This window comes from Ictidomys tridecemlineatus, chromosome 11 (genome assembly GCF_052094955.1).
Source record: "Ictidomys tridecemlineatus isolate mIctTri1 chromosome 11, mIctTri1.hap1, whole genome shotgun sequence".
Lineage (NCBI taxonomy): Eukaryota > Metazoa > Chordata > Mammalia > Rodentia > Sciuridae > Ictidomys > Ictidomys tridecemlineatus.
Window position 1 is genome coordinate 131,920,560 of NC_135487.1, and position 17,647 is coordinate 131,938,206.

Genomic DNA, 17,647 nt, shown 5'->3' on the forward strand with positions numbered 1-17,647 from the left:
CATAATATAGATTTCACAGAAGGAGCAAAGATAAGAAGTTGCAACTCAAGAAACTAGTAAGTAAAAGGTTAAGGTTTGAATTCTAGCTGGGGGTGATGGTACACACCTATAATTCCAGCAGCTCTGGAGGCTGAGGCAGAAGGATCATGAGTTCAAAGCCAGCCTTGGCCATTTAATGGGGCTCTAAGTGAGACCCTGTCTCCAAGGTAAAGTACAAAAAAGGGCTGGGAATGTGGCTCTGTGGTTAAATGTCCCTGGGTTCAATCCTTTGTTAAAAAAAAAAAAATGAATTCTAGTATATTATAATCAAAGCTTGTGAAATTCTAAGATGTGGTTGAATTAAAGTTAGAAAATGATTATTTTCCAAAATAAGTGTGGTATTTGTAAACCTGTTTATGTAAATGCCTGTTTCTTCTACTCAAGGTCTTTCTCTGCCCGTCTAGAAATGGACTTCGGAGTCACAGCTGGGTTAGGATAAGTGCTGTTTCACTGGAGACCTTCCTTGCTTCCTTGAAATTAAATTGTATTCTTAGCAAATACCACATTTGGGGAATTTTATTTTTCCAGAAGGCCTGAGTCAATTATTTCTAGCTCTTCTTAGAGATTTTCCTTGTCCATTAACTCCCATATCATGTCAAGCAATCTTTCCCTGTAACATATGCACCCTCTCCACAATTTATACTTTTTTATTCTTTTTAAGTCTTAAGGGTAAGGAGTAGTATGTGCCTAAAGTAATATGGAAATGGAAAAAAAACAGACTGAAAGATGAGTTTCTTACCCTTCAAGGGTTCTGATCCCATATTTAGAAACAAAACAAGAAATGAGGTTTAAAGGAGACAGCAATTTTATTGGCTCCTATTTTACTGCAAATGTGCATTAGCAAGTCTATATCCCAAACCCCCCAAAGACCTCATGGAGTACCAGATTTTCAACTTACTAAGGTTTTCTTTGTTTTTGTGGGGATTGGGAGAGAACAACATCCTACTTTGCTTGCCAAGTACAATATACAGTTTTTTTGTTTGTTTTTTGGTACCAGGGATTGAACCCAGGGGTGCTTAACCACTGAACTACATTCCCAGCCCGTTTTTATACTTTATTTAGAAACAGGATCTCACTAAATTGCTTAAGGTCTTGCCAAGTTGCTGAGGCTGGCTTAATTTTCTTGCCTTCCTGTGCTGCTGGGATTACATGCATGCGCCACTGCTCCCAGCTAATATGCAGGGTTTTTAAAAAAATATTTTTTTTAGTTGTAATTGGACACAATTTCTTTATTTTATTTATTTGTTTTTATGTGGTGCCTTGCACATGTTAGGTGAGCGCTCTATAGCTGAGCCCCAGCCCCAATATGCAGGGTTTTTTAGGGCTAGTTTTTATACTATTATTGCTATGGAACTGGTAATAATGACTTCGTAAAGATTCTAACTTTCATTCATTTATAATAACTCACAAAAATGAAGGATATAGGAATAAATCTAATACTTCTAGAGAGAAAATTCTAACACTGTTATGAAACATAAACAAGGACATAAATAATGACATCAATCTTCACCCCCTCCCCCACAAAAACAAAAGATCTACAGATTTTCGGTCCCTTTTCAAATCAAATAGTGTCATGAGAATTTGACAGTTGCTTTTTCTTTCTTGAAACACTTTTGTGTTTTCCTCCTACCTCCCTGGCTGCTACTTATTCACATCCATTTCTACTACTTCTATACCACATCTGAAATTTGTCATGCCTTAAGGCTCAGTCTTGGACCCTTTTGTTTTTCTATCTGTAGTTTACACTGTCATTTCTAGTCCAGTGGCTCTAAATTCTAAATGTATATATTATCTACGTAGAGGTTTATGACGACAGTCCATTTTCTCTCTGCTCCAGCTTCTTCCCTACAGAATAATTGTGTGTGTGTGTGTGTGTGTGTGTGTGTGTGTGTGTCACGCTTAACCACTGAGTCACATCCCCAGCCCTTTTAAAAAAATGATTTAGAAACAGGGCCCACTAAATTGCTGAAGCTGGCTTGAACTCGTCATCCTCCTGCCTCGGCCTCCCATTACAGACCTGCACCACTGAATTGGGCTCTAATCGGGTCTTGAACAATAGGTCCGATACAAAACATTTGCTACTTGTTCTACCTTTCCCATTTCAGTGAATGGAATATTTATTGCTTTGAGTCAAAATTTGAGTTGTTCCCCATTCTTCTCTTTTTCATATACCCTACTTCTAAGTAATCAGAAGCTTTGTTGACACTTCCGATGAAACATATTCTAAATGTGACTTCTCAGTACTCCACTGGTACCTGCTAGTTCAAAATGCCATATGTCACACCTGGATTCTTGAATTTGTTTCCTGGCTTTCCATTGTTGTCCCTCTATAGCCCCTGGGTCTGCCTACAGCTAAGCCTATGGAAGTGAGGACTGTCAACCCCCTCTCGGCAGATGCCAGCTGTGTCTTCATTCTGTCTATTCTTAGGCCTAGATCCACTAGATTGATTGGGCTAATCCTTGGTCTTTCCAGGAAAAATCCCTAAATCCTAAATGCACTGAGCCAGGGAAAACCCAGGATGGACCCAACTATTTCTGTTTTACTCCAAACCAGTTGGTCTGCTTCAGGGGTGCCTTCTCAGGCTAGGAAACTCCAAGTGTTCTGAAATGGGTCTGGACTCCCGTGGTCTTTGAATGAGTTTGAAGTTTTCCACACCAAGTCTGGAAGGTGAGAAACTGACCTTAATCGACCCACCTCCTCTTAACCAGCTGCTGGTTCTGTTCCCACCTGTCCACTCCGGGACGTTGTATTTAGGCTTGAAATACCCAGGGATTACAGGAGAGGTCCAAGACCCTTACGGGTGAAGCTTCTCCGGGTCCAAGCGGCCCTGGGTGTTGCCCCCGGGACCCTGGGGAGATACAGGACACCACTTACCCGCTCCCCCCACCCGGCCGCACCCAACACAAAAACCAGACCCATCGTCCTGCACCGGGTCCCTTTGGGACCTGGATCTCAGTCCAGGGAGGCTTTCCCACCCAGGATAGGTAGATCCCGGATCCCTGGGGACTAAACCCCAGTTTCCGAACCCACTTGGGGACAACGCTCGATCCTGGGCTCCCTGCCCTCCAGCCCCCTGGTTGTGCGCCCGGACTCTGAGGGTGCGGGAGCCAGAAGGTGGGTTCCTGGACCCGGAGGCTGCGGCCATCTCGTCCCCACCAGCACCCTCCTGCCGCCGCCTCGTCCCCCCAGCACCCTCCCTGCAGCCGCCTCGTCCCCCCAGCACCCTCCCTGCGGCCGCCTCGTCCCCACCAGTACCCTCCCTGCGGCCGCCTCGTCCCCACCAGTACCCTCCCTGCGGCCGCCTCGTCCCCCCAGCACCCTCCCGGCGGCCGCCTCCGTCCCCGACAGCACCCTCCCTGCGGCCGCCTCGTCCCCACCAGCACCCTCCCTGCGGCCGCCTCGTCCCCCCAGCACCCTCCCGGCGGCCGCCTCCGTCCCCGACAGCACCCTCCCTGCGGCCGCCTCGTCCCCACCAGCACCCTCCCTGCGGCCGCCTCGTCCCCCCAGCACCCTCCCGGCGGCCGCCTCCGTCCCCGACAGCACCCTCCCTGCGGCCGCCTCGTCCCCACCAGCACCCTCCCTGCGGCCGCCTCCGTCCCCGACAGCACCCTCCCTGCGGCCACCTCGTCCCCGACAGCACCCTCCTGCCGCCGCCTCGCCCCCCCCAGCACCCTCCTGCCGCCGCCTCGCCCCCCCCAGCACCCTCCCTGCGGCCGCCTCGTCCCCCCAGCACCCTCCCGGCGGCCGCCTCCGTCCCCGACAGCACCCTCCCTGCGGCCGCCTCGTCCCCGACAGCACCCTCCCTGCGGCCGCCTCGTCCCCGACAGCACCCTCCCTGCGGCCACCTCGTCCCCGACAGCACCCTCCCTGCGGCCGCCTCCAGCGGCCGTTCCCTGAGTGTCCCGGAGGCTGAGGAGCCAGAGCCCCTGCGGGAGGTCAGAACCCTCCTCTCCTTGCTGTGGCTGGCCACTCCCGGTCTCCGCGGGGGCCTCAGCAGAGCGGAGGCCGTGAACTCCCAGGCGGCCGCCAGGGGGAGCCGCCGCGGCGCCGCTGGGGACAGCGGTTCCAGCCGCACCCGGCTTCTCGCGGTACTGCCTACCCCCACCCCCACCCCCACCCCCCGCCTGGTTTGCACACCTGCCAGCCCGGAATGAATACCTGGGTTGGGGTTTTGCGGGGTGCCCGGGAGTCGGTGCTGCTCCTCGCACCAGGGAGACCCAGACACGCACGACCTTGTGAGGTCTTCCAGCCTCCGAGCGCACTCTAGAACTCCTTTCTCAAACTGGGGCTGGGAAAGCAAAGAACTTCTCCTGGGGCTTAAGGGAGAGTTTGTAGAATCACCTGGCAGCTTTCCCGCCAGCGCGTGCTGGGACACTGGCTGCCTCCCCGGCCAGGGGCGAAGACCGTAATGTACACGTGCGACCACACGGTGGCACCAGCGGTCCTCCCGGCCGCACCATTCCTGGTGCAGAAGCCACCTGGCAGTGATGTGGCCATCCCAGAGCAGGGTTCTAAACTCTAGTCAGGTTGAACTCTGTTGGTGGCGGAGCAGGCAAACAAGTGTTAGCTGCAGGGTGGGCTGCACACTCGCCCCCACCCGCCTGGTTCCCTATCTCTTGTTGGCCTCAAGGCTGAGCACTCAGCCCCACTCAGGGTGAACACTCAGCCCCACTCAGGGTGAGCACCCAGCCCCACTCAAGGGTAAGCACTCAGCCCCACTCAGGGTGAACCCTCATCCCCACTCAGGGTGAGCACCCAGCCCCACTCAGGGTGAACACTCAGCCCCACTCAGGGTGAGCACCCAGCCCCACTCAAGGGTAAGCACTCAGCCCCACTCAGGGTGAACACTCAGCCCCACTCAGGGTGAGCACCCAGCCCCACTCAAGGGTAAGCACTCAGCCCCACTCAGGGTGAACCCTCAGCCCCACTCAGGGTGAACACCCAGCCCCACTCAAGGGTAAGCACTCAGCCCCACTCAGGGTGAACACTCAGCCCCACTCAGGGTGAGCACCCAGCCCCACTCAAGGGTAAGCACTCAGCCCCACTCAGGGTGAACCCTCAGCCCCACTCAGGGTGAACACCCAGCCCCACTCAAGGGTAAGCACTCAGCCCCACTCAGGGTGAACACTCATCCCCACTCAGGGGTGAACACCCAGCCCCACTCAAGGGTAAGCACTCAGCCCCACTCAGGGTGAACCCTCAGCCCCACTCAGGGTGAACACCCAGCCCCACTCAAGGGTAAGCACTCATCCCCACTCAGGGTGAACACTCATCCCCACTCAGGGTGAGCACCCAGCCCCACTCAGGGGTGAGCACCCAGCCCCACTCAGGGGTGAGCACCCAGCCCCACTCAGGGGTGAGCACTCATCCCCACTCAGGGGTGAACACTCATCCCCACTCAGGGGTGAACACTCAGCCCCACTCAGGGGTGAGCACTCATCCCCACTCAGGGGTGAACACTCAGCCCCACTCAGGGGTGAGCACTCAGCCCCACTCAGGGGTGAACACTCAGCCCCACTCAGGGGTGAGCACTCAGCCCCACTCAGGGTGAGCACTCAGCCCCACTCAGGGGTGAGCACTCAGCCCCACTCAGGGGTGAGCACTCAGCCCCACTCAGGGGTGAGCACTCAGCCCCACTCAGGGGTGAGCACTCAGCCCCACTCAGGGGTGAGCACCCAGCCCCACTCAGGGGTGAGCACCCAGCCCCACTCAGGGGTGAGCACCCAGCCCCACTCAGGGGTGAGCACCCAACCACACTCAGGGGTGAGCACCCAGCCCCACTCAGGGGTGAGCACCCAGCCCCACTCAGGGGTGAGCACCCAGCCCCACTCAGGGGTGAGCACTCAGCCCCACTCAGGGGTGAGCACTCAGCCCCACTCGGGGGTGAGCACTCAGCCCCACTCGGGGGTGAGCACTCAGCCCCACTCGGGGGTGAACACTCAGCCCCACTCGGGGGTGAACACTCAGCCCCACTCAGAGCTGAGCACTCAGCCCCACTCAGAGCTGAGCACTCAGCCCCCACCCATCTGGTGCAATGGCAACCCACATCTGGTGCAATGGCAACCCACATCTGGCCCCACCAGGGCTGAATGAAGGCAGAAGGTGACACCCTTAGCAAGTACTGTGTGATCCAATCACTGAAGGCCAACAAGGCAGCGTGCAGACCCAGAGACCCCGTTAGATTTTGGCTATAAAAATGCTCTCCTGCCAGCCCCCTCCCTGCTCTCGCTTTCCTCTTTTCTCTCTTTCCCCTGTTCTCTGGGGCGCACTTTGCTCTCTCCTTCCCTCTCTCTTTCCCTGCTGGCTCTCTTTCTCTCGCTCTTTTCCTCTTCCTTCCCTGTTAATCAGACACCACTGCAATAAATATCTCTTGGTCGCTGAGAGTGTTGTGATCACTTTCCTTTCAAACTCAAAATAGTGCATGAATGACCGTTAAGTAGGTTATTTACAACAGAATCTATTAACACATCCCTCTTAGGAACATAGAAATGATTGGTGACAGCAAGCAGATTTGCAAATTATAGTATCCAATGATTTTTTAAAAACTCAAACAATTTTTCTAAATTATATAAGAAAATATGAAACACCTTCAGTACAGATATTTTGACTTATAATGTTGATTTGTCACAAGTAAAAGATCTTTTCATCTCCTTGGATATGCAACTGAGAAAAAGACTGAACCAGGGGTGAGGTCGAGATACCAGTTTCCCTCTACGGAGAGTGATGAAAATGCTGGTGTTTTAGGGCTGGGCCCTTCCTGGAAACCGAGACAACATGAAGAACCTGGATTCTTGTCATCAAGTCAGAAAGATTTCAGACACGTTGCTCAAATTTACCGGCAAGAGTTTACTGAAGGGATAGAAGAGAAAGGGATACTCTCGAAGGAGAGAGTGGGTCCTCTCAGACAGGAGAGGGACAGTGTGCCTCTCCTGCACTCCTGCTTTATTGGGGATCCCAGGAGAGTTTCCAGAGTCCCACCCAGGTCCACCTCTTGACTTTTGACTGACAGCAGGATGACATCAGACTTTCAAGTCCCCACTGCCATGACAACTCTAGGTCGAGTTGGCCCATGCTGACTGGTTCTAATTGGATTCTTATCCACAAATTCTTACAGGTATTGTGGTTAGGAGGAATTACCCTATCTTCCTGAGTTCTGGGATCTGGACTGTGAAAAGGTTACAAAAGTCTCTCCCTTCATGGTAAGTTGACTTCTTCTTATTGATATTATTTTGAGCCTGCAGTTCTCAAAATAATAACAGGTAGATAACAAGTAGTTGGCTGAGAAACGTGACATATCCTGTCCTCTTAGGTCAGGCAGGGCTGCAGATAAATTTCTTCTTGGAAAAGAAAGCATGCGGGAGCCAGGAAAGTGGGCCCATTTTATAGAATTATTCTCTTAACTCGTATTCCTACCGTTTGCATCTGTCTGTCCCCTATCACCAGGACACTGCTCTTTGAAGCCAGCTGATATTCCCCACCAGCTTTTACATATCTCAAATGCTTTTTAAGGTAGCATTTATGCCGTTCACACAATATTTCCAGCTTCTTGTTTATGCCTACTGTAGGATTTTAACATCCTCTTTGTGGCTGGGTTGAGTTATATAAATAAGTCTGACCAATGAGTCAAAAGTGAAATATTGTGTGTCATTTCTGGGATGAAACACTGAATTCCTGATTTGAGATGTTCTCTAACACAACTGGCTGTATTCCAGACAATGGTGCTTTCATCAGCCCCCTCAGCTGACTCTGATGTAACAGGAATGAAAAACCAAACTTGTTTTAAGATGCTGAGGAAAGGGATCAAGGCAGGGGAAGATGGGAGAGAAGGGGGGCAGCACTGGAGACTGAAATAGAGAAGACTATATTACATGCATTTGTGTGTGTCTAAATGAGCTCCACTAATATATAACTGTAATGCACTAAAAAATAAGAAATTCTGAGAAGATGCCGAGACTCAGAAGTTGTTTGTTACCTTAACATAATCCAGCTATCCTGACACAGCCCGATTCACCAGTGAATAGAGCAGGTATTGGGCTGTGCGCATGCTTGTTGCTTAGATGAAATAAAGTGAAGTTGTATTGATATTTCTTACTTAATGTTATCTTTGCCTTGCTTTCAGAAGACTGTCTCTTGGAGCTAATTGGGTTTTTGTTTGTTTGTTTTTTGTTTATTTAATAATAAAGAAAAGGCAAGATCTTTAAAATGTTCATGAATTCTGCCCCACCTCTCTGCAATACATTAATATTCAGAACATCTCAGCATGCACCAACATATTCATTTCTAATACCTATCTTTATCCCTAAGTGTAAGATGGGAAAACCCATAAGGACTTAACTCTAGTTTATAATGCTTCATTTCTTGATTTCTGTCAGTAAAATTAGCTGTCTTGAATTTTGCTTCAAATGACAACCAGTGAAATTCCAAATTCTGACTTCAAAAAGCAAGACTCTAATTCACAGAAGTACAATCAGAAGCAAATGAGAATGTTCCCTCTCCCTTTCTTTTTTCCATATTCTTTTTTTACTTAATATCTTTTAGTTGTAGTTAGACACAACACCTTTATTTTATTTATTTATTTTTATGTGTTGCTGAGGATCCAACCCAGTGCCTCACATGTGCTAGATGAGCACTCTACCACTAAGCCACAACCCCAGCCCCTCTCTCCCTTTCAGTGAGAAGGAGAGAAAATATTTTACATCATAAATCAACTTTTAAAGATCTGATCTGAAGCTCTGGGCATGGTGGCACATGCCTGTAACCCCAGCAACTTGGAAGGTTGAGGCAAGAGTACTACAAGTTCAAGGCCAGCCTCAGCAATTTAGCAATACCCTCAGCAACTTAATGAGACATTGTCTCAAAAAAATTAAAAGATCTGGGGATGTAGCTCTGTGGTAAAGCATAATCCCCAGTACAAAAATAAATCTGATTTGATAAGGTTTTAAACTGGAATCACAGGAATATCAAGCTTGCTTTCCTGTACCAAATAGCACCATATATGTATTTTTTTTCTGTAACTAATTTGTGTACTATATTAAAATAAATGTGTCTCAAAGTATATTTGACCAAAGAGGTCTTACAAGACTCCAAAGACTATAAATTGTTGCTGTGGCATATAAAACTGTTTCAGGTTGGATTCTCTGGAAGTAGATGCTAAAACAGTTTGGAGTGCAAGGAATTTACTAAGGGTGAACACCTGTGAAAGGAAGAGTAGGAAGAAGGGCTAGCAGGGAGAATCAGCCTGCAGAGTGCCCAGTGGAACTTTGATGGAACTGGCAAAGAACTTAAGGACTACTGCCCACAGGCCTGTGCTGCTTGGTTGAGGCAGGAGATGCAGGCTGCTCCACAAAGGGTGGGATTCGCAGGGAGGAGGCTGAGGCAGACCCTGAAGGTGCTTAACTAACAGCTGTAGGCTGTCTGCTGAGGCCGTCACCAAGTTCTTTCTTGGAAGGGTTTGGGCAGTACATCTCTACATCTACCACTGGGCGCTCCTGTGCCATCTGGATCCACTTCTCCATAGACATCTGGGAAGATCCTCTTTCAGAATTCTTCTGGGATTTTCTTCCTGATGGAAAATGGGTTGGCGGGACAAACTACAGCACCTGTTGTGGCACTTGGATTTCAGGGTCACAATAGCTACTCATTGCCTCAGAGGCTAACCTGGTATCACAATCCAGATCCCAAAGGGCCTAAGTGCCTGGTCACTAAGCCCTTCTAAGTCTGTATTTGCTGCACCTGTCTACTTAAAGTCACCATTGGGAAAGGGAATAATATGAGGCACCGAGTAGATTACTTTGGTTCCATTCATATTTCTATCTCCATTGTAAGTAGCAGCCCATCTCCTGCTGATCGGGATCAGTCATTCCTATTAAGACAGTGACTACTCTTCTTGCCTGCTGGTTCATAGACAAAAGAAACCCGAAGAACCCAGGCATCAGCTAAGGGTTATAATTCCACTGAACTCAGGCTGTGTCATGCCCCCATAGGGGACTAGAATCCCTAACCCCACTGACAGGAGTTGTAAGGATAGAGAGCATACAAGTCCCTCAGTGGGTCTTTAGGAGTGACAGTAAATGGAAATACTACCTACTGCTTAGCTCTTGGACTCACAGTCTTCCTGCTAGAGACACAGTGCACATATGGCATTGTGGAGGACGGTCCCTTAACTGTACCTTCCAGCTGTGCCTTGAGCAGGTCACCCCAGCTCCCTCCTAGGTTCAGACTTCTGGGTGGTACAGGCTGGAATGGGCATAAGGGCCCAGGGTGGGGGACTCTAAGAACCTAGTCCTGATATAGCTAAAATCCAGAAATAAGGGGGTAGACAGGAAAGCAAATTTTTCAATTAAGAAATTGGTTTAACCAAATAAGTTGTTTAAGTAGTAAATTATCACAAGAAACAAATGTGACAAAGAAGTGTGGAAAATTTGGACAGCAAACACAAAAGAGAGTGGGAAAGAGAGAGCACTTTGTGCTTTGGTAATAACTGGCCTTGTTCCAGCGCCCCCGCCCCTGCCCTCCCGGCCACAGTGCTCTGTCTGTATTCCTGTCTGCCCCGTCCCATTCACCTTATGCCCCTGGGGAGTACTTTCCCCAAATTTTATCCACTCTCTGGGGGTAGACAGAGGTCTCCTTTCTGGGTGTGAATCTCTTGTGCTTCAGTTCTCAATTCCTCAGGAAGGAGTTTCCTGCAGAATGTTCCTGGGCCGTCCTTGGGCCTCTTTGCTAAGGGGCTCATCCCCTACAGCTCTAACTCCCCTGCTTTCTCCGTCCATAAGGCCAAATATTCTGTGCAGTCAACAAACTCCTGCCATGACATGCAACCCTTTCTTTTGATACACGTTGGAATTGCTGTGCTTCTATTGAGGTGATAATTATTATATTTTTGAAGGTTAAAGGGAAGAATATTCTTTTTTGTCTACAGATGCGGAAAGCAGTTGGCCACGGTGATGCTCATCGACTTCAAGTACCAACTTGCTTGGGAATTGTGATGGTTAGCATCTGGACTGTCCCCCATAGGCTCCTATGTTGAAGGCCTGGTCCTCAGTGTAGCAATATGCAGAGGTGGGGGGCTTTTAGGAAATAATTGGTTCATGAGGGTTTTAACCTCAACCCACTGACGGATGAATAATTTGAATGGACCTTTGGGAAGTGGTGGAAACTGTAGGAGGCTGGACTTGGTTAAAGGGAGTGGACCCTGGGGATTGTGACATGGGGGCCTATATCTTGTCTCCGGCCCCTCCCTGCTGCCTGTCTCTTTGCTGCCCATCTCCCAGAGGTGAGCAGCTCTTCTCAGCCACACCCTCCCCAAGACGCTCTCAGCACAGGCCCACGGCCACGGAGCCAGCTGACTGTGGACTGAAACTCCTGAAACCATGAACCTGAGTAAACCTTTCCTCCTCTAACTTGTCCCAGTGACAGAGAGTTAACACAGGGAGGTTCCAGGTGGCTGGCACTGAGGTGAATCCCACCCCGTGGAGCCAAGATGGAGACTAGGTGGGGATGAGCCTTATCTGTCCTATAAGCCATGTTTTGTAAAAAACAAATGATCTAGAGTCACATTTCTATGCTAGTTATCCTCCCCCACACCTTCCTTCTATAAAGTCTTATTCCCATATTTCTGTTTTTATGTTAGCTATGTTGAAGAGCAGTGAGAAATATCTTGTTTCCAAACTTTAGTCCAAGTGGAAGAGCAGCATGTTTTTAGTAATTATCCAGAAAATCAGAAGGGGAAATCAAATCTCTGGTAGCAAGGGCCAATACCTTATGATATCACTGCTTTTCCCTATTTGAAACTTCTCCTTGCTTGGAGATCTGGGTTTGTTTATTAAGGAAAGTAGGAGTTACATTCTGCCTTCCTATAAGGCAGGAGACAGGAATGGATAGGCGGGACTTCCAGTGTCTCTGGATTTAAAGAGATTACAAGAAACTTCCAAATGAATAACACGCCCATTTCTCATCATGAATATCTCTTTCATGTTCATCTCTTCTACCTCTGACATGACTGGAAACATTCTCCGTTGGCTAACCAAAAGAAAAAGGCAAGAAGCAACTATCCTAACCCACAGGGGTGAGCTTTCTCATTCCCTCAGCTCCTCAGAGGTCGTTTGTAAGTTCTATTTCCTTCCTTTTAGTCTACACAATTTCCTGGTCTTCCTGAAATCCCTCACCCATCTCTGAATATCTCTTCCTATCTCCCTCTTTCTGTCTTCTTCTCTGTCTTAATCTCTTGCACATATGCACAACCTCGCCATTTTATCTTGTTCTCAGAAGTATACTATTTTTCAAACTACCTCACAGGATAACCAGATTGGACTTAACCTCCAAATTTTTAAAGATTTCTTTGGAGTAGATCTCAATTCAAATCATCTCTGATTACCAAAGTTCCAAATATGTCTCCATTGAAGTCAGCTCATGTATTTTCTTTATTTAGCAGTTACGTGCCATGGGACCCACAATTCTAGGGCACTTCAACTTTGGGGAGTTTGTGCCTCAGTGCTCCCACAGAGAGGAAGGGACAGTGGCAGTCCAGATCTATGGCCGCCCCTGAGTTGCCGCTGTCCTCCTTCCTAGGGATTCTTCTGTTGTGCTTTTTCTTGAGGCTGTTCTTGTTGTTCCAGACAATTCACCTCTTCTTCTAAATATCTATCTTTTTGAAGGTGGGAAGTTACTTTCTTCCCAGAATCTGAAGCCAAAGAAACTTCTAAATTCCATTTTTTCTTTCTTTGCAGTTCTTTATGTATCTTCACACAGAGAACAGTGTTCACCAAAAATATTATTCCCACTGATAGATAGAAAAGGATGTTAAACCAGACAGGAGTTGGCGACTGGAGGCCTGAAACAGAAAGAGAAAAGATACTGTCAGAAACCAGAGGGGTCTGACTGACTTATGTGTGGAAGAAAAAAAAGAGTGAGGCTGCAGCTCCTACCCCCAGTGGAGGTGCTGATGCGTTCAGGGGACAGGAAGGGACTGGAGGAACCCAGTCTTACGTAACTGGTGGTCTTTGGTTAGTTTCAGAGATAACTGCTATCTCTATGCCATTTAATGCTTGAGGATGAACTTTTCCCTTGAAGAGTCTTTGTTCCCAAGCTCACAATCCTTACACCTCAGTTAAATCGACACTCGAGCAGGTAGTTTTGTGCAGTGGACAATATCACCCTCTCATAAATCAACCATGAAAATTATTTGATTCAAAAACTATATCCCAAGATAGGCATGGTGGCACATGCCTGTAATCACAGCAATTCAGGTGGGCTTAGGAAGGAGGATCTCATGTTTGGGAAAGGGCTGGGGGTGTAGCTCAGTGGAGAGCACCCCCAGTTCAATCCACAGAAATAAAACTTAAAAACCACACCTCGTGTGTTCATATCCCCAGACCTCGGGCAGTAAATAGGAGGAACTCAATATATTGTTGATGAGAGAGAGAGAAGGGAAGGGCAGAAAAGGGAAGGAAGGAGGTGGAGTGGGAGGGGAGGAAAGGACAATAGAAAATGAAGAAGGGGAAGAAAAGGAAGAATGATGAAGGAAAGAAAAAAGAAAGAAAAATTCATGAAATTTGTGATGAGAATAGTGAGTTCTGAATCAGGAATGGAAAGGCCTGTCCGTAGGCTTTTCCGAAAGAGATTTCCTCCTCCTGGCTGGGCCACAAAACCCTGAACAAGCCTCAACCCCACAAGAGAGAAGGGAGCCGCTTCTCCCTTGTCAGCAGCAGCCCATCTTCTCTCTCACCCAGCACTTGAAGCTCCAAGGCAGGGCTGCGCTTCAGTATGTTCCCATCTTCTGTGACTGCCTCACACCAGTAGGAACCGGAGTCCTCTCTTCTAGCAGTTAAAATCTGGTACTCGGAGGATGCGTTTCTGTCCACTAGGGTCTTGCTGCCCACGTAGAAGGAGTAGTACAGCTGCAGGCCAGCCCTCTCTGGGAGCAGCAGCATGGTTTCACAGCTCAGGGTGACCAGGTTCCCCTCCAGGACGGGGAGTGACAAGGATGCTCTCAGCACAGGAACTGAAAACAGCTCTAAAGAGAAAGTGATGGGGACAGGTTGAAGCTCAGTGGTAGAGCACCCCCAGGTTAAGGTTCTTTTCACAAAAGACAGACCCTCCCAACCCCTTGGGAAACTTGCCCCAAGAGAATGCATCCATAAGGCATATTTTTTCCCATTTGAAACAGAGAGGCATTCTTGGGTTTTTCTAATTTACATAATTACCGTGGCCAGCTTGCTCCCCTCCTGTTGATAATACTCTACACAGTTCATGCTTCCCTGAATGGCCATTTGTTTATAAATAACCATTCCCTTTGGCACAGTCTACCCAGGGAGTTTAGTGAATCACACTTATGTCCCTGACTCAAAAGAAAATCTGGGTCAGTAATTTCTTTCCTACAGGAAGAGACTTTTTTTTTTTTCAGACAGAAAAAAAGTTGCTACTGATTGTGAATACTAAGAAAAAAGACCATGAAAGAATGAGAACAAGGGCCATGTGGAAACTAGAACACAGGAAGCTGCTTCATGTACAGATGCTTAGAAAGAACCGGGACAGAGGGCCACAATGTCCCTGAGACAGATGGAAGGAAGGCTAACCCATTCCTAATGGTTTCCTTTCATGGAATTCCTGATGTACTCATGAAATTCCATTGGATTATTTTCTAATAACTTCCTTAGCCACTTTGAGTGAATCTCTATTCTTTGTGACTAAAACAAAATTAATGAAATGAATCTTTACTAGGCCCTGCCTTTGACATTAATCCTGCAGTTACTGATGGGGCACTGTGATATCCTGGAAAGAGCAATGGACTAGGACCTAGAGACCTCAGTTCTGGACTAACCAAGCTACTGGTCATTGGTGGCCTTCAGTGATGCAATTTGCCACTCTAGAACTCAGTTTCTTCACTTAAAAATTTAAGTGAGATATTTAGATGATTTTCATTGTCTCTCTGGTCCTTACAACTATAGTTCTAGAACTGTTCAGATACAGTACCTTTCACAGTGACAGTTACTCCCTCTGATGTGTAGCGATGTCTTCCCAGGCCTGAGCAGTGATAGACGCCATTGTGACTTGTGTTGGTTTTCTGAATGGTAAATTCAGAATTCCGAGGAGAAAACTGAAAAGCTTTGCCATTTTGGTAGAAAAGCACATTGTACACCAGCTTATTCTTCCATGCATGACACCTCAAAGTCAGAGGTTCTCCTTCAGTGAAGACTCTGCTAGAGATCTGGAGTAGCAGCCAATCTGAAAAATGTGGACCCCAAATGTATGCATATAGTGAAGGAGGTACAAGGAGGCCAAATCTTCACCCTGGGGACCTATCATTTTCTCCTTGCAACATTCCAAATTCAGAACTCTGCTAAATCTGAGGCCTGTGTCTCATTTCTCAAATATCTTTCGCTTTGGTAGAAAGAAAGGTAATCTTTACCAGAAGCTGTGCACAAAGCCCTTTCTTATCTTCCCTTTCCAGATCTGAGAAATTGATTGAGTCAAGAATTCTAAGATGTCACCAATGAGTCACAACTCTGCACCTTTATTTTTATCCTTCCCCAGGGACAATTGGTTTGGCTCAATAAAGATGAAATCCTTGGGGTAAAAGGAGGAGAGACAATATAATTTTCCACCCTCCAGAACTTAGATCTAAGAATAGAAGGCAGGTATTCCAATGCTGTATGTAGAATGACAATAATTCATGATAATTATACCCAATAACACTCATGAATCCCGCTATACTGTTTCTAAATACACCAGACTCTTCCTGTCTTTATTTCCATTCCCAACAAAGACATGCTAAATGTCTGCACTACCCAAACACACATCTTTGCTTTACATATGCAAAGCACAGTGGGAGATTTTGACACACCTCCATCAGAAACTGGCGAAACACTAGTGATATTAGAGAATGCTTGAATGACACAATTAACAGATTTGATTTTGTGGACTGCTGTACCACAGAAAAAAGAAGATTCATATACTTTTCAAACATATATGCAATTGTTAAAAAATTGAGTATGTGCTAAGCGACAAAGCAATTTTCAACAAATACCAAGAAATTGATCCTATATTTTACACAAAATCTGACTAAAATGTTATACAGTTAGTAACCAATAAAGCCACTCTCCAAAATCTTCTAAATAATTTAGAAGTAACAAAAAAGAGAGAAATCACAATAGAAATTTTAAAATTCTAACCTATGACACTGAGAATATTTCATCAAAAATTTGTGGGATGCAGCTTTTAGCAGACATATTCTACTAATTTTCCCACTCAAACACTATTCCTCCACCTTCATGACCTTGAAGTAGAAAGAGGACATTCATTCCAAGCCACATGGGTAGGACCTGGGTCCACCAGTCAGCTGTATTTCTTGGTCTCCGTGTCCACAGATTTAACTGAAGTGACTGACCATCAATGTAACTGTAATTGAATCCTCCACTGTTGAATAATTGTGGAAAAAAGTTTTTAAAAATAAGGCTTAGGGAACAACAGCCCCCAAACTTGGTGTATTGTACTGTAATAAAATTAAGACCATTTGTTCATTAAACAAACAAACAACAAAGGTAGTGAAAAGGCAAGCCAAGGAGTGGTAGAAGATAATTGCAACACTTGACTCATATCCATAACAAATAAAGAACTATATAAGTCGATAAGAATAAGACAAAAGAAAAATTGGTGAAAAGACCTTATCAGGCACTTTACAAAAGAGAATATCCAAATAGGTAATAAACATGTGAAAAAATAGTCAATAGCATAGTCATCAGGGAAATACAAATTAAAACCATAATGTGATATTATTATACCTCCACCAGGATGGCAAAAATGAAAAATTCAGAAAACTCCTAATACTGATAAAGGTGGAGAGGAACAAAACTTCTCATACTGTCAGAGTCAAAAATTGATATTAGGACTCTGAAAACCTGTTTAGCAATATGTCTACTAAAGTTGATTACGTGCATATTTCGTAACTGGCAAGTACACTAATAGGTATTTTCCAACACATACATATATCTATGTGCACCAAAAGACATGTAAAAAAATGTCCATAGCAGTACTATTGGTAAAAAGCCCAAACTGGAAACAAAACAAGAATTTATCAGTGGAATAGAAAAATATATAATAAGTAATGAGAACTTGAACTTCAACTTTACAACATGTGTGAGTTTCATAATTATAATGTTAACAAAAAGAAGCCAGACACAAAAGAGCATGACAGGGACCATACTGTAGACATTTATGTGAAGTTCAAAAACAGGCAAAACTATGGTGTTAGAAGTCCGTCTTGGGGTGTAGTGACTAGAAAAGGGCAAGAAGAAGTTTCTTGGTTCTGGAAATGTTCTGTTTCTTGCTCTGGGAGGCGTTTACATGGTGACCATTCACTGAAATGTGCACTTAGGTCCTGTGCACCAACAGCAGCCCAATAGGGCCGGCCAGCTGTGAGTAGGGTTTGCTACATGTGAGTTATCCTTCAAAGAAAGAAAATGGGCTCTTCACAGGCCTAGTCTTTTTTCTTGTTTTTGGTCACTTGACCCAAGAAAAACTTATGCTTCTGCTCAAACTACACAAAATCTCTTGTTGAAATATCTCTGTCAGCTCCCTGGCTTCTCCCCTCATATCTGCATCTTAAGAACT

General features: G+C 46.5%; 2 protein-coding genes across 6 annotated transcripts in view; one reads left to right on the top strand and one right to left on the bottom strand.

Annotated features, from left to right (window-relative positions):
• Positions 1-17,647, top strand: part of LOC110598737 (histone H2B type 2-F) — a 31,450-nt gene that overhangs the window by 8,070 nt on the left and 5,733 nt on the right. Inside the window, exons 3-5 of one of the 4 annotated variants that reach the window (XR_013428308.1) lie at positions 7,155-7,239; positions 10,959-11,027; positions 12,070-15,830. The gene's annotated coding sequence lies outside the window, so the exon portion shown is untranslated. The other 3 variants (XR_013428309.1, XR_013428307.1, XR_013428311.1) reach the window with 3 other exon arrangements.
• Fcgr1a (Fc gamma receptor Ia) overlaps positions 12,442-17,647 on the bottom strand; it is a 28,399-nt gene continuing 23,193 nt past the window's right edge. For both annotated transcript variants that reach the window (XM_040287490.2, XM_005331417.5), the window contains exons 5-7: positions 15,011-15,262; positions 13,764-14,051; positions 12,442-12,869 (exon numbers count right to left, since the gene is read on the bottom strand). In XM_040287490.2, coding sequence (XP_040143424.2) covers positions 12,604-12,869; positions 13,764-14,051; positions 15,011-15,262 — 806 coding nt within the window. In that variant the 3' untranslated portion in view covers positions 12,442-12,603. The remainder of the gene's footprint in view (positions 12,870-13,763; positions 14,052-15,010; positions 15,263-17,647) is intronic.